General features: G+C 45.6%; 1 protein-coding gene across 1 annotated transcript in view; it reads right to left on the bottom strand.

The window, feature by feature from the left end:
- The window catches only part of LOC135552361 (nuclear factor of activated T-cells, cytoplasmic 1-like), a 71963-nt gene extending 62656 nt beyond the window's left edge, over positions 1-9307 (bottom strand). Inside the window, exons 1-4 of the mRNA XM_064983930.1 lie at positions 8913-9307; positions 6002-7043; positions 5660-5819; positions 286-488 (exon numbers count right to left, since the gene is read on the bottom strand). Of these exons, the coding sequence (XP_064840002.1) occupies positions 286-488; positions 5660-5819; positions 6002-7043; positions 8913-9000 (1493 nt within the window). The 5' untranslated portion in view covers positions 9001-9307. The remainder of the gene's footprint in view (positions 1-285; positions 489-5659; positions 5820-6001; positions 7044-8912) is intronic.
- Between the last annotated feature and the right edge of the window lie 7409 nt (positions 9308-16716).

Raw genomic sequence — 16716 nt, 5'->3', positions numbered from 1 at the left:
TAGAACTGCTACTGCCTTGACAGACCCCAGTTAGCAGCTTTGAGGTTCCCCCTGTTATATGAGCCCCAGGGATTATTATACCGTGTAGGGGGAAACCCATCCATCTGTCCACACAGACAGACACACCCAAGCCGGTGCTGATCAGCCGTTATGGACACAACTCTACAGATGTTCATTCATCATTTGAGTTGCTTGAGGAGGAGCATAAATGTCTGACTGGCTGATAGGCGCAACAAAAAGACATACACAGTGGCAAATAAATGCACACTCACACACACTACTCACATGGCGCGCATTTTGTTCTCGGGCAGCAGTGGAATCTCCAGCACCTTGGTGTTGGACTGCAGGACCTCATGGCTGGGGGTGGAGACGGTCTTGCCGGTGATGCGGTGGACCTGGTAGAAGGCATGGGGCCGCAGGAGACGGTCGTCTGCCGTACCAATGAACAGCTGCAGCGTCAGGGGCTCACTCTCCATGTAGCCTTGGAGCTGGAGGGAGAAGACATAGAGATTACATTCCATTAAATTGTATTAAATTAATAACTTATTGCCAATCAACAATGGTTAATAGGAATTTGTTTTACAATGTTAATAAATAAGAAACAACTTATGTCTGGTATCGAGTATCCCCCCACAAACACAACTCTTGACAACTTGTTAAAAAAAAACAGGGTTACCTTTCAAACACAGTTTACATTTTTTCCCCCACTCTTTATCCAAGGCCAACAACCCATACACATATTTCCTCTATTAATGTCAGTCCGTGTCAGTACTGATAGGCTGCGACACAGCATGATATTACAGTAGCTCCATCCCCAGCATTCCGCTGGCTGCCCAAGAGCCAGTTAACCATCTGAGACAAATGTCCCTGTGATTTCACAGGGTAGTTTACCCTGCTGACAGAACTAAGCCCGGGTTACAGTGAATTAAAGGTTATGGGTGTCTCCCAAATGGCATCCTATTCCCTATATAGTGCACACCCTATGTAGTACAGTGGGCCCTGGTCGAAAATAGTGCACTATAGAGGGAATAGGCGGCCATTTGGGACGTAAATCCATGTCACTTACACATGCTCTCATTGACCAAGATCAGGGATAGATTTTTGGAGCGGTGGACGGAGTTAACTTTTTATCAGCGAGACAATCACATCATTATTTAATTGGACAGGATTCAGAATGTCTGCAGTACAAAACGGTCCTTAAAGAATCCCAGACCTCCATAGGTGTTGCTTGACAGCCACACAGAAAGCTGAGCAAAGGCATGGAGCCCAATACACACTCTGAAACCTGATAATAGAGACCACAACCGACACAGAGTGTGGAGCTATGCATGTTATCTGTACGCTATGACAGTGGAGGAATTAGCAGAGGAAACTTGGAATGGGGGGGTCAGACTGACATAGTAATTTAAAAAAAGCAAAGGCAGCAAAGCCATTGAGTTACGGTGGTCTACTTTATGCATTAACTTAAAAAGAAGTTACCATACCATTTTTTTTAAATTTACATTTATTTAAACAGGGAATGCTATTGAGATCAATTCCTCTATTTCAAGGGCTCTCTGCACTCAATCATAGAATGCAATAAAAGCATACAATATTTACAAGCAATTTAAGAGGGGTATGCCAATCTAAATTAAAATCCCCAAAACGACTAATTCAGATGACATAACAGGTTTAAAACACTCAGAAATAGGACCAACAGCGCTCCGCTAGTGCAGGGGGGTGGTAAATTCCTGCAACAGATTAATGTGTATTTTGGTTTATGGCCACATCTATAACCAAAAGTTCAATTGTTGGGGGGATAGTGATATTTAGAGTACCTGATGCCACAAGAGTCGATTGCATGCCAAAATGGCTTGCAAGCCAAAGAACACCATCCCAACCGTGAAGCATGGGGGTGGCAGCATCATGTTGTGGGGGTGCTTTGCTGCAGGCTGGACTGGTGCACTTCACAAAATAGATATCGTCATGGGGATGGAATATTATGTGGATATATTGAAGCAACATCTCAAGACATCAGTCAGGAAGTTAAAGCTTGGTGGCAAATGGGTCTTCCAAATGAACAATGATCCCAAACATACTTCCAAAGTTGTGGCAAAATGGCTTAAGGACAACAAAGTCAATGCATTGGAGTGGCCATCACAAAGCCCTGACCTCAATCCTATAGAAAATGTGTGGGCAGAACTGAAAAAGCGTGTGCGAGCAAGAAGGCCTACAAACCTGACTCAGTTACACCAGCTCTGTCAGAAGGAATGGGACAAAATTCACCAAACTTATTGTGGGAAGCTTGTGAAAGGCTACCGTAAAAGTTTGACCCAGGATTAACAATTTAAAGGCAATGCTACCAAATACTAATTGAGCGTATGTAAACTTCAGACCCACTGGGAATGTGATGAAAGAAATAAAAGCTGAAATAAATGATTCTCTCTACTATTATTGATATTTCACAGTCTTAAAATACAGTGGTGATCCTAACTGACCTAAGACAGGGAATTTTTACTAGGATTAAATGTCAGGAATTGTGAAAAACTGAGTTAAATGTATTTCGCTAAGGTGTATGTAAACTTCCAAATTCAACTGTATATAGTCACCCCTCCCCGTTTTTTCAGTCTGTCACACCTGAAGATGTTGTAATCAGCAATGTCAATGTTCTTATTTGGGATGGAGTCAATTATCCAAATCTCTGTGAGAACCAAAATATCTGGGCTCGTGTTCATGCACCAAGATATCAAGAAGGTCCATCTTTGACATCAAACTTGATATGTAACAGCCCAAGCCCTCTTCGTGATTTGAAATCCATATTTATGTTATTTGAAGTATTAGCACTGGATGAGCTTACCACAGTGGGCTTCCCATTGGGCGAACAGTAACAGAGCTAACACAAGATTATTACTGACAATACCCCTGGGAATATGGTAGCAGTACGATGACAATGCTGCGAAATAGTGGGAATAGGAAGAATTACCTGAGCAGGGGTTGCGCTGTCATTAACTCACTGTTTTATAAGAGCCTCCTCGATGTTGGACAAGATAACTTTTTCCCCATTCCTATTTGGATGCTAGACATCCCTCTTGTTAAACTGGAGCCTCTCCCAAAAGTAGTCAAAATTGTCAATGTACTCCAAATCCATTGAGTATCTGTAGAATTCAAGACAGTACCGTAACCAGAGGAGACGACTAAAGTGTTCCATTCAGTGACCTATTGTTGGTAGAGGCCCGGGAAAGAAAAAACGCTTCTGTCTCCTTTAGTCTATCTGTAAGCCCTATAAAGTCATCTTTGAATTGCTTTGTGAAGATTGATGTTGTTTGTACCAACATGAATGACTACTGTGTAAGCATTTGGGTGCTTTTCCATCACAGCGGGGACCTGTTGATGTCTGTCATGAGCACGGGCTCCAAGGGAAGCAGTGGCCCCTTGCTTCCGCGACTACCACATCCCTAACTATGGAGCTCCCTATAACAAACACCACCGCTTGTTTCGGCACAGGCAGTGCAGTCTCCCCTCCCTAGATTGTATTATCACCTACTAGTGGAATGTCAAGACTGGCAGCTCAAGGTACCAGAAAGAGATTAAAAAGGGAGAGAGGGAAGAGGGCAACAGGAGCACCCTCTTTCTCATTCTCTCTTTCTCTCCAACCTTCCAGCTGACTTCACAGTCCTATCGTGCTTTTGAAAATATGGTTCACATGACCTCAAATGTTGTTTTCTTTAACACAAAAAAAAGCCTTAGAATTTAAAATAACATGGTTACATGACGTTCATAGTTAAGATTAAGAAAATCAACATTTAGCTAATGAAAAATGAATCTACCAGTAGTTACATTTATAATCTTTGGCCAGTTTTAGATATTTTCACTCACTTTATTTGACATCACTTAATGATTTTTGCCATAAAAGCCCCCCCCACAGACTTGAGTATGGGGTATTCCCTCAGACCCAGCTATGAAAGCTAAGCCTAAAACCTAGAACATGCAGTCCTTTAGGAGAGCATAACTCAGTCTGCCATCGGTATAATGGCGCGTGTGGTCTGCAGCAGCAGCAGCTGTGGCATTAGAAAAAAACAGAAAACACCAGGCTTAGCTGTGCTCGACATGGAGGGAACCAGTGACTTCCAGAACAAACTCTGCACAGTTTGGGCAAGGTTTGACTCCAAGGAAGAGAGAAGGGCCAGTCAGCCAGTGTCCACAGCTCCACAGCCCACAGTGTACCATGTAATCAGGAAGCTAGGGAGAGATTGAGTGGCCTTAGGCTCCCTCTAACATCTCTATCAGGCTGCCAGAAACGTGTGTGGTTTGAGCCCGGCCTGGACTGGCCGCCTCCACAGGACGCCACTGTTGATGATGTCAGCATTACAGACGGGAACTTTCCTAAACAAAGGGAAGTCTGTGTGTTTGGTCGGAAGCTGGCGGGGGGAGGGAAGGAAGAGGAGGGGAGGGAGGTGGAGGTTTTGAAAGAACACACTATATCATGATGAGAGTAACCCAGAGCCCATGTCATTAAATCATTAGCACCTAATCACAGAGAAAAACATGCTACCCAGTACAGATGTGAATTCTGATATTCAGACACACAGGACCATACAACATGCTTAGCTAGCCACATTCTCAGGTTCTCATTCATCCCCACTGCAGCCTTCCTGGTTATAATCCCAGGTTGGTCGCAAACTTTGGGGTGTTACCACACAAGGATATGTGAGAAGTTCAACCGTCCAGATACTATTCAGCACATGTAAACTTTGCCTGCTGAAACCTTCGATGTCTTACTTTCTCTTCTCAACGTAGACACTGTGGTTTATTCAGAGGTTGAAGTCAAGTCAGTGATGTGGTACAATGATTTGGAAGACCGGCCTTGTAGTCCAAGAATTACAATTGCTCAATGCTTCTTCTGAGTTGACCACCAAAGCTACTGTGGTTTAAACTCATGACTAAGCTTTACTGGCCACACTACCTCGCTTTGCGACTGTCTGTCTGCACTTCAGACGTAATGGAAAAGTTTGAGTCACCATCGTCTGGACAGGAACTGACTGAGCGCACTGGTCTGTCTATTAGCATACCTATGGTATTTCATTCAGAACTATGACGTCTTTCGGATAACATCATAGTCGTGGAATGATAAAACACATACCCACTAATCTATTTAAGCGCTGGAGATATAAATAGGTTGGAAAGAAAGTGATCAGAGAAATACAGTGAGCTCCAAAAGTATTGGGACAGTGACAATTTTAGTTGGCTTTGGATTTTAAAGTTACAAATGCACAAATATCATACCCCCCCCTCCAAAAAAAAAAAAATGCTAACCCCTGTTATTGTAATGGTGAGAGGTTAGAATGTCTATATTTGTGCTTCTGTAACTTTCTCACTCATCATTATTCACGATTCATTCAGGACTATCCCTAACCATGGTAGCATCCACATTACAGTAGAAATGTTTAGAAACGTATTCTATTCTTATTTACAAAAGGACACAATACATGATTTACCATTCATTTATATTGGCCACAAAATAATCAGACACACAACCAAAACAAACAGTAAATGCACAAACACGTATGTACTTTCCCCATGCTTGTGGAGCTCACCGTAGGTCGGAGAAGTGAAGGGGGTAATAGTATTACCTCCAGACAAGTCTATATTAGAGTATGTTAGTATAAGGAGGATAGCAGACCTGCACCACAGGGTGTCCTCCTGCCAGAGCCTTGACTGCCCCTCTGCTCCCTTCGGTCTCATAGTGGGCCCGGTGGTGAGATTTGGGCTGCACCTCGATCTGTAGGCTGTACGGCCCCGAGCTGGACGGCAGCTGCCAGTCAAGGGCTGGTAGAGATGGGCTAAGGTGGAGAGAGTATTTTTCAAGTTTGCAGTGTAACAAGGCACAACTGCAGATTGTCAATGCTTTGCTTGTATATTTCGGAGTTGACTTCACTTTGACCTCAAAAACTTTCCGTTGTTAGGAGCTGTCAACCTTATAATGAATATTCTTTCAGTCAGTCAAAGTCTTTCCTCAGCTTACCTGACATATTGCTTTGGCTTTGACCATGAGTATGGGTGCTGTGGCACATCCAGGAATCCCCCACAGTAGTTCTCCTTCTTAAAGGGCATGCGGGAGAAGGGGTACTCATCCTGACCGAGCTCCCCAGGGCTGAGCTCCTCTCCTCCAGGCTCTACCTTCAGGCAGACTGCCCCAGGCTCCAGGCTGGTCTTCCGGGCCTTCAGAGGGATGCCCTCCCCCAGGTCTGCCACACCGTCTGTGGTCAGAGCGTTGATGGCTGCAACTATGGCTGAGTTGGTGTACTGGTTGGTGTTGTTAGGCATCCAGGACTCACCTGTGACGCAGAGGCGTGGGGAGGTGTGAGGGGACGGCCCGGGGGAGTGGTTAGGGGAGTAGGGGGACTTGGAGGTTGTGGTTCCGTTGAAGCTGTATTTCCTCTTTCCACCACTAGGGGAGTTGGGCCTGGAGCCCCGCTGGCCAATACAGCTGTCGTCCGTGACACTGGTGCTGGGGGAGGTGGAGGGGGAGTGCCGGGGGGAGCCCGCATTGGCGCAAGCATCACCCGGAAGGGCGAGAGAGGAGGAGCCACTGGGTGAGACGCAGGGCGACTGCCAGGGCGAGTTTTGGGGTGAGTTTTCGTAGTTGTAGGAGAAGCCCGACTCATAGGACGAGCCCTCAGAGTGACAGCTGCGTGACGACACACTGCTGGCCGGGCTGAGGCAGCTGGGGTCACGGTAGCCATCTGCATTGGGCAACGTCAGGGTCACGATGGAGTTGACCCGTTTAGCCACAGTAAGGTTGTTGCACTCTTCAACTTTGTCCTCAGGAAACTGCCCGTAGGCTGTGATCTCAATACGAGGGCTCTCGAGGGCTGGTGCCCCATTTGGACGGATGCTAGGCGAGGAGTAGTAACCCACTGTCCTCATGTTGTTGTGGGTGCCGTAGCTGGGAGGCTGGCTGATGGAGACTGAGATGGTGGGGCCAGACTGGAGACTGTGGTATTGGGAAGGCATGCAGGGGTTGCCCTGGGAGAGACTGACGTTGGGGGTGTGGCTGTATGCATCTGAAAAGCAAATACATGGAATGAGTTAGAATTATGGTCCATACACACTCTCATTGGTTCACACACTGAAACACATACGGTAGTTGCCAGTGAATTACAAAGAAAGCTGCTGCGATGGTGTTGCTCATGATGGAGTGTAAACTGCACCTACACGCTGATGCAGAAAGTAAATATGTTCCTGTATCCAAATAAGAGCAAGACCAGAGAACTCAAAACTAAATGGGTTTCCAATCACAGAAGTAAAACTACCACCAACACACCATCCCTGAAAGACACAACCTTCACAAAATAACTAAGGTGAGACGTATACAAATAATTGGCAAAAAGATTTACACAAAAAATAACCTATATTTATTTATTTATTAATAACCAAAATATATTTTTTTATTTAACCCTTATTTTATCAGGTAAGTTGACTGAGAACAAATTGTCATTTACGGCAACGACCTGGGGAATAGAGGGGGCATGAATGAGCCGATAGGAAAGCAGATGTAGACGATAACTTTTTTCCAATTTCACATTGCCTCTGGTTTTATATACCACAGCAATCAAAACATTGAACCAATTACTACACTTTTTCCTGGCTAGTTTATTTTCAAAAGCTTTAGGAAAATGTATCACTTGTGTGTACCACATGGCTAGTTTGTTTGCATGACTAAAGGTGCAAGCTCAACCCAACAGGGGAGCCTCATGATGCCAGCTAAGATGCCAGCTCCCCCACTGGGTATGAGGGCATAAGAGACAGACTGACTACCTATGTGGCACAGACAGAAGAGAATGGGGGAAGTTGTGGTTAAGGGTACAGGGACCTGAGTAATCTTACTACAGTCAGCTCTTAAGACTATTCCAGTCTCAGGCAGTATGCTGTTGCCAGAGCTCCTGTCTGCTGTGAATTAAGAAACATAATCACAACCATAAAGACATGACATCACTGCACCAACGTATGACTCCCACAACATAATCACAATGTAATAGCCTTAACATCACAGTGGTGTCACAGCATTGCTATGTCTTTATGAAAATTCTTGATGGATTGCAGAAGATGCCACTTTACCAATGAGAACCACTGGTAGTTATGTGTATGTTCTCTGATTCAATTGTAGTAAATCTAGACATGCACACTGAAACACTGCCCATTTGGTGTAAATGTATCTTCAAATGGGGTCTGTTGACTCATGCAAGAAGAGGCATTGAGGCATGGATTACCAATTTGAGTAAACCCTCCTGAATGTGAGTTTTGGTGCCACCACTGCCACTCCCACCACTCCCTACTCATAGGAGAGGCACCTCATAATGTAATGTAGAGCTCATAATAATGTGTTTCATGTTCATTCTTCCTTATGGCGATCTCAACATATTTCTTCTTTCAATACATACAATGTTAGTAGGTACTTTAAATAAACCTTTTGGTTTCCTTCTCACCCCCCCCCCCCCCCTTAATGAGTTAGATGCACTATTGTAAAGTGGCTGTTCCACTGGATGTCAGAAGGTGAATTCACCAATTTGTAAGTCGCTCTGGATAAGAGCGTCTGCTAAATGACTTAAATGTAATGTAATGTAAATTTATTTCAAAATGTAAGTAGCCACCATGAATAAAAGAACAATGACGTAGCCTATCCTATAATCATCTCGGTATTCAGTACGCTGCATTACATTGTAATACCTGTATAATAGTAGGCTATCTAAACAGAGAATAAACCCATTGACTGACACCTGAGGAGCTCCTGAAGTGCGCCACTAGACAAGACAGGCAGCTATCCAATATGCAGAAGCATCTGTTCAAATGTCGATTGAATTACCGTTTACGAATGCTATATTACTCTTACACACAGTCTGACATTCAGACGTAACAGTAAACAGCCTACTCACCCTCTTCAGCAGACTTCATTTTTTTTCTGTCAGACAGGGTAACGGAATGTCTGAAATCGAACTTTTGTCTGCGTACTCCAATATCCATAAAACGGCGCTTTACCCCTCCAATGATGATGGCGATGCTCGCTCGCTATATTCTAACAAACCTCGAAACTATAGAAAATGTCCTTAATGAGAAAAAATAAATACACGTAGATTAATTAAAAAGTGACTCGAAGAAAAAATACAAATCGTATCTGCAGAGTGAAAAACTTTTGGATACAATTGGATAGCGCAAAGAAATCAAAACGATGAGTCGGGATTCAGATTATGATTGAGAGTAGATATTATTTTACTGCCTGATTTGAAATATCGGACTTGATTTTGTGAAAAGGAATCCTAGCTGGTATTGTTCTGTGTGACGCACTGCTTGGTTGCAGAGAGCTCCTCAGCACTTATAAACCTGGGGATCACCTCCGGGGGGAGCGCACCGCCCCTCGAACAGTGACGCATCTCCACGTCTGACCAACCAACAGACCCGTTGAATTGAGATTCTCTCCACTCTCTGGGGTTTCCAGCTGCTTTCAGACGTGGTTGACTAGTTGAGCTGGCAGTGTACAGTTGCAGTTCAGAGAGAGATGCAGGCTAGTGGAAAACGTTATGCAATATTTAGATGTACAGATAATGAGAAGAAAGATCAGATAATGGATATGCCGTTGTCCAGTGCCACAGCTACATCAGCCTTAAAAATCTTGTTGACATTAATCTATTCTCTAATATATTAATAAGCAGTTGCAGGAAATACATCCACATCAAATATATGGACCCTGTCCTTTCCATGTACTTGATTTTGTGTCCATGAGAATATCATATACCTATTTACAAGCTTGTCTCTTGGGCTCTAAAAACAGTGGGCAGGACCAACATTAAACTTTAATATGGCAATACCCTTAACTAATATTTTCAATGCTTGTATTATTTTCACTCCCCCAGATACCTGGGTCATTCGAAACCCTCCCTGCTCCGAGTCATAATTCACCCAACATCGTTCCATCTCTTCCTTCTGGCATCACACACGTCTGAGCAGTCATTCATGCCTCATGGTATGATGGAGCGTGACATTATACAGAAGGAATGTTCTTAATCAAGATTTGCAAGCAGCTTAATCCTGGCAAATGTTTTACATTAAACCACTGCCATGTTCACCCTGATACAGACATTCATCACATGGCAGCAGGCAGGTGCTTGTCTGTTCAGTTAAAGAGCTGCATTAAAGAGCACCGTCTGCTTACCTCCTCCAGAGGAAGGAGTACAGCGCAGTATGAGGACCAGCTGAACCAAACATGCATGAGCTTAGCTTGGCTCTGATCTGAAGCTGAAGATAAATCTGAAGATAAAGATGGCTGCTGCATCTTCAAACATCATACAGGATGACTTCCTTCGGATTTTCTTATGGACGTTGCTGAACTTGCAAGACCATTCCCACTTCCTTTGACTGAACAACTAAGTGCATATCTGCTGGGCAAGAAACCCATAATTATCTGTAGTTACCAACGGTATAAGGGACGTATAAAGTTAGTGCCATACCCAGTAATTTGGCATTTGGAATCTTTTTTCTTTCTTATTTCCATAGAGAACTATCTATGGTGGTGTACTGTACACTTATCCAACCTCATAATGCAGTCAGATGTCGTTGGCAGGTCTGGACATCTCAGGGCTTTGGGAACTGCTTCTGTGACAACACACAACATTAGTCACATGTCTATCACATGGTGGCTCTCAGTCTGCCCATCTCTGTAAGTGGGAATCTCTGCAAAACAGTGGAATGTAATCAGCTGTGTAGGTCTTCGTGATGCAGAGGTGCCATGCAGTAATCACCTTCAACAGACACTATGTGGGTGTCTTTCAGAACACAGCACAGCTTGCCAACACTGCTTGCCTCATTCAGATGTTGAAGTTGCACTTTTCAGAGTAGGTTATGATAGTGGTACTTCACTCAAAGTATTTCTCTACACAACAATGCGCTGTGAATGCCAAATGTACAAAAAAAAATGTTGGGTCAATTATGACCCAATTTGGGTCCTTTCTGTGACCCAACACTGCATTATTTTAACCCAGCACTGTTGGGTTATGTGAATTACCCAACATGTTGGGTCCTTTCTGTGACCCAACACTGCATTATTTTAACCCAGCACTGTTGGGTTATGTGAATGACCCACCATGTTGGGTCCTTTCTGTGACCCAACACTGCATTATTTTAACCCAGCACTGTTGGGTTATGTGAATGACCCAACATGTTGGGTCCTTTCTGTGACCCAACACTGCATTATTTTCCGATATTCATTTCAGTTACAAAATGAAGTCATGCGAAAGTTAACAAATTAGGAACACACAAATAAACAAAAACCTTAGAAGCACAGTCTATCATTTGAAAATCCCAGCAGCCCTACTGGGGAACGGGGCTGAAGAATATTTAACACTTTACCCTCTACTCCCCCAACCCCTACCAGGTACACATTTTCAATATGAAATTATGTAAAACATTCAAATAAAAAAAATGCTGAAACAATGTCTTCTGCTCCAGAGCCTGATGGTGAATGCCAGGGATTAGAGGCGATTGTCCCCGAGAGTCAGAATGAAGGGGCTGGGTCTCTTGTTCTTCTAGTCGCCTGGCAGAGATATTCAGCCATATTGGTTCCAGCCTGAAGATTAGAGAATTACTAAAATGTTGAACAATAATCAAGAGACTCATCACAATCTTGCACAGGCCCGCGCGTGCACACACACAAATTGAGGCATTTCCTATTGCTCAGAACATGCTATACTCCTATACAGTCTATTGCTCAGGACATGTTATACTCCTATACAGTCTATTGTTCAGAACATGTTATACTCCTATACAGTCTATTGCTCAGAACATGTTATACTCCTATACAGTCTATTGCTCAGAACATGTTATACTCCTATACAGTCTATTGTTCAGAACATGTTATACTCCTATACAGTCTATTGCTGTGTGCAGGATGTTGATATGCATTGAGTTGAGTCCAGCCACTTTGTGTATTGTTTACAGCAGGGGTGGGAAGAGTAATGAAATATCCTACTCAAGTAGAAGTACTGTTACTTCAATGAAAATGTACTCTATTAGAAGTTTAAAAAAATACTAAAGTAAAAGTAGCTAATTTAAAAAGGTACTTTTAAAATAAAAACATTGACCTTGACAATTAGCACATTTCACTAAGGTTACCTGAATGTTGTTACACATGGTCTTTTTCATGCATTAAATTGAAAAAGAGAGAGGAAATGAATGTACATTAGGAACTAATGTTGCAATTAGACATCTATCTGTATGTCTAAAAAACAAAGGATTTGTCCAAATTAAACTATTAACATTTGAAAAAATAATAAACATTCAAAGAAATTATAATCAGTGGTGGAAAGAGTACTGAAATATCTTGCTCAAGTAGAAGTAAAATGGCTGACTTTGAAAAAGACTCAACAAAGTACAAGTGCTTGGAAAAGCTACTAAATTACCAACATTACGACCAGGAATACGTCTTTCCTGAAGCGGATCCTTTGTTCGGGACCTACATCCTGGACATGCGATCTTATCCCAGAGCATGCGCAGACCAGCTGGCTGGTGTGTTTACAGACATATTCAACCAATCCCTATCCCAGTCTGTTGTCCCCACATGCTTCAAGATGGCCACCATTGTTCCTGTTCACAAGAAAGCTAAGGTAACTGAACTAAATGACTATCACCCCGTAGCACTCACTTCCGTCACCATGAAGTGCTTTGAGAGACTAGTCAAGGACCATGTCACCTCCACCCTACCTGTTACCCTAGACCCACTCCAATTTGCTTACCACCCCAATAGGTCCATTGACGATGCAATCGCCATCATACTGCACACTGCCCTATCCCATCTGGACAAGAGGAATACCTATGTGAGAATGCTGCTCATTGACTACAGCTCAGCATTTAACACCATAGTACCCGCCAAACTCTTCATTAAGCTCGAGACCCTGGGTCTCGACCCCGCCCTGTGCAACTGGGTACTGGACTTCCTGACGGGCCGCCCCCAGGTGGTGAGGGCAGGTAACAACATCTCCACCCCGCTGATCCTCAACACTGGGGCCCCACAAGGGTGCGTTCTCAGCCATCTCCTGTACTCCCTGTTCACCCATGACTGCGTGACCCTGCACGCCTCCAACTCAATCATCAAGTTTGCAGATGACACAACAGTGGTAGGCTTGTTTACCAACAACGACGACACAGCCTACAGGAAGGAGGTGAGCGCCCTCGGAGTGTGGTGTCAGGAAAATAACCTCACACTCAACGTCAACAAAACAAAGGAGATGAAACAGCAGAGGGAGCACCCCCCCCCCCTCTATTTCTATGTCTGGCCTGATATGGTTCTCAATCAGAGGCAGGTGTTAGTCATTGTCTCTGATTGGGAACCATATTTAGGTAGCCTGGGTTTCACTGTGTGTTTGTGGGTGATTGTTCCTGTCTCTGTGTTTTGCACCAGATCGGGCTGTTTTCGGTTTTCGTACGTTTTGTTATTTTGTTAGTTTCATCGTGTATAGTTTCCTTATTTAATAAAATGAATCACAACGAAAGCCGTGACAGAATCACCCACCACAACATGACCAAGCGGCGTGGTAACAGGCAGGAGCAACAAAGGGAGGAATGGACATGGGAGGACGAATTGTTTGGAGAAGGACCCTGGGATCAGCCTGGAGAATATCGCCGCCCCTGGAGGCGGTGAGAGCTGAGAGGTGCTGGTATGAGGAGAAGCAACAGCGGCAGCAGTAGCAACAATATCGGGACTACACTACTTGGGAGGAAATAGACAGGTGGGTCGACCCAGGGAGAGTGCCGGAGCCCGCCTGGGATTCACTGGAGCAGTGCGAAGAGGGTTATAGGAGAATGGAGATGGCGAAGCAAGCACGGCGGCGCAGAAGGAAGCCCGAGAGTCAGCCCAAAAAATGTATTGGGGGGTGGGAGGCTCACAGGGAGTAGGGCTACGCCAGGTAGGAGACCTGCACAAACTTCCTGTGCTTACCGGGGGGCTAAAGAGACCGGGCAGGCACCGTGTTGTGCTGTGGAGCGCATGGTGTCTCCAGTGCGGGTGCATAGCCCGATGCTGTACATACCAGCTCCTCGTATTGGCCAGGCTAGAGTGGGCATCGAGCCAGGTAAGGTTGGGCAGGCTCGGTGCTCAAGATCTCCAGTGCGCCTGCACGGTCCGGTCTATCCAGTGCCACCTCCACACATCAGTCCTCTGGTGGCATCTCTCCGCACCAGGCTTCCTGTGCATGTCCTCGGCCCAGTACCACCAGTGCCAGCACCATGCATCAGGCCTACAGTGTGCCTCGCTTCTCCAGCGCTACCAGAGCCTTTCTCCTCTCCTGCGCTGCTGGAGTCTCCCGCCTGTTCAGCGCAGCCAGAGCCTTCCTCCTCTACAGCGCTGCTGGAGTCTCCCGCCTGTTTAGCGCAGCCAGAGCTGCCAGCCTGCATGGAGCAGCCAGAGCTGCCAGTCTGCATGAAGCAGCCAGAGCTGCCAGTCTGCATGAAGCTGCCAGTCTGCATGGAGCAGCCAGAGCTGTCAGTCTACATGGAGCAGCCAGAGCTGTCAGTCTGCATGGAGCAGCCAGAGCTGTCAGTCTGCATGGAGCAGCCAGAGCTGTCAGTCTGCATGGAACAGCCAGAGCTGTCAGTCTGCATGGAGCAGCCAGAGCTGCCAGTCTGCATGGAGCTGCCAGTCTGCATGGAGCTGCCAGTCTGCAAGGAGCTGCCAGTCTGCAAGGAGCTGCCAGTCTGCAAGGAGCTGCCAGTCTGCAAGGAGCTGCCAGTCAGCATGGAGCAGCCAGAGCCGTCAGTCTGCCAGGATCCGCCAGTCAACCAGACTCTTCCAGATCCGCCAGTCAACCAGACTCTTCCAGATCTGCCAGTCAGCCAGACTCTTCCAGATCTGCCAGTCAGCCAGACTCTTCCAGATCCGCCAGTCAGCCAGACTCTTCCAGATCCGCCAGTCAGCCAGACTCTTCCAGATCCGCCAGTCAGCCAGACTCTTCCAGATCCGCCAGTCAACCAGACTCTTCCAGATCCGCCAGTCAACCAGACTCTTCCAGATCCGCCAGTCAGCCAGACTCTTCCAGTCAACCAGACTCTTCCAGATCCGCCAGTCAACCAGACTCTTCCAGATCCGCCAGTCAACCAGACTCTTCCAGATCCGCCAGTCAACCAGACTCTTCCAGATCCGCCAGTCAGCCAGACTCTTCCAGATCCACCAGTCAGCCAGACTCTTCCAGATCCGCCAGTCAGCCAGGATCTGCCAGAGCCTTCCTCCTCTCCGCTGCTGCCGGAATCTCTCGCCTGTCCGGCGCTGCTGCCGGAGTCTCCTGCCTGTCAGGCGCTGCTGCCGGAGTCTCCCGCCTGTCCGGTGCTGCTGCCGGAGTCTCCCGCCTGTACGGCGCTGCTGCCGGAGTCTGAGGAGCCCCTCTGTCCCGAGCTGCCCCTCTGTCCCAAGCTGCCTCTCTGTCCCATTTTATTAGCAGGGTTGCCGTGGCTAGGAGGTCACGGAAGCGGACAAGGTGGGGGAGGACTACGGTGAAGTGGGGGCCATGTCCAGCACCGGAGCCGCCACCGCGGACAGATGCCCACCCAAACCCTCCCCGATAGGTTCAGGTTTTGCGGCCGGAGTCCGCCCCTTGGGGGGGGGGGTTCTCAATCAGAGGCAGGTGTTAGTCATTGTCTCTGATTGGGAACCATATTTAGGTAGCCTGGGTTTCACTGTGTGTTTGTGGGTGATTGTTCCTGTCTCTGTGTTTTGCACCAGATAGGGCTGTTTTCGGTTTTTGCACGTTTTGTTATTGTTAGTTTCATCGCGTATAGTTTCCTTATTTAATAAAATGAATCACAACTACGCTGCATTTTGGGCCGCTCCTCCTTTCCACAACGAAAGCCGTGACACATCCATATATTTATATGTACATATTCTTATTCACTCCTTCACATTTGTGTGCATTTGTGTGTATAAGGTAGTTGTTGTGAAATTGTTGGATTTCATTTTGCTACACTCGCATTAACATCTGCTAACCATGTGTATGTGACCAATAACATTTCATTTTATTTTATTTGAAGTACAGTGTAGACATTGTTAATGTTGTAAATGACTATTGTATTTGGAAACGGCAGATGTTTAATGGAATATCTACATATGTGTTGAGGCCCATTATCAGCAACCATCACTCCTGTGTTCCAACAGCACGTTGTTAGCTAATCCAAGTTCATCATTTTAAAAGGCTAATTGATCATTAGAAAACCCTTTTGCAATTATGTTAGCACAGTTGAAAACTGTTGTTCAGATTAAAGAAGCAATAAAACAGGCCTTCTTTAGACTAGTTGAGTACCTGGAGCATCAGCATTTGTGGGTTCGATTACAGGCTCAAAATGGCCAGAAACAAAGAACTTTCTCTTGAAATTCATAAGGCTATTCCATGCGAGAAATTGCCAAGAAACTGAAGATCTCGTACAACGCTGTGTACTACTCCCTTCACAGAACAGTGCAAACGGGCCCTAACCAGAATAGAAAGAGTAGGAGGCCCCGGTGCACAAGTGAGCAAGAGGACAAGTACATTAGTGTCTAGTTTGAGAAACAGATGCCTCAGCTTCATTAAATAGTACCCACAAAACAGCCTCCTATGAACCCAAGCACCCAACCTTGCTCTGTTTAAAGAAAGCAACACAACTTCGTTAACCAATGCCTGTAACCAAGCAAATGGGACATTCAAAGTAAAACTACTTGTGTAAAAA

This window comes from Oncorhynchus masou, chromosome 13 (assembly GCF_036934945.1).
Source record: "Oncorhynchus masou masou isolate Uvic2021 chromosome 13, UVic_Omas_1.1, whole genome shotgun sequence".
NCBI classification, from domain to species: domain Eukaryota; kingdom Metazoa; phylum Chordata; class Actinopteri; order Salmoniformes; family Salmonidae; genus Oncorhynchus; species Oncorhynchus masou.
This window is presented reverse-complemented; position numbering and strand designations above follow the sequence as displayed.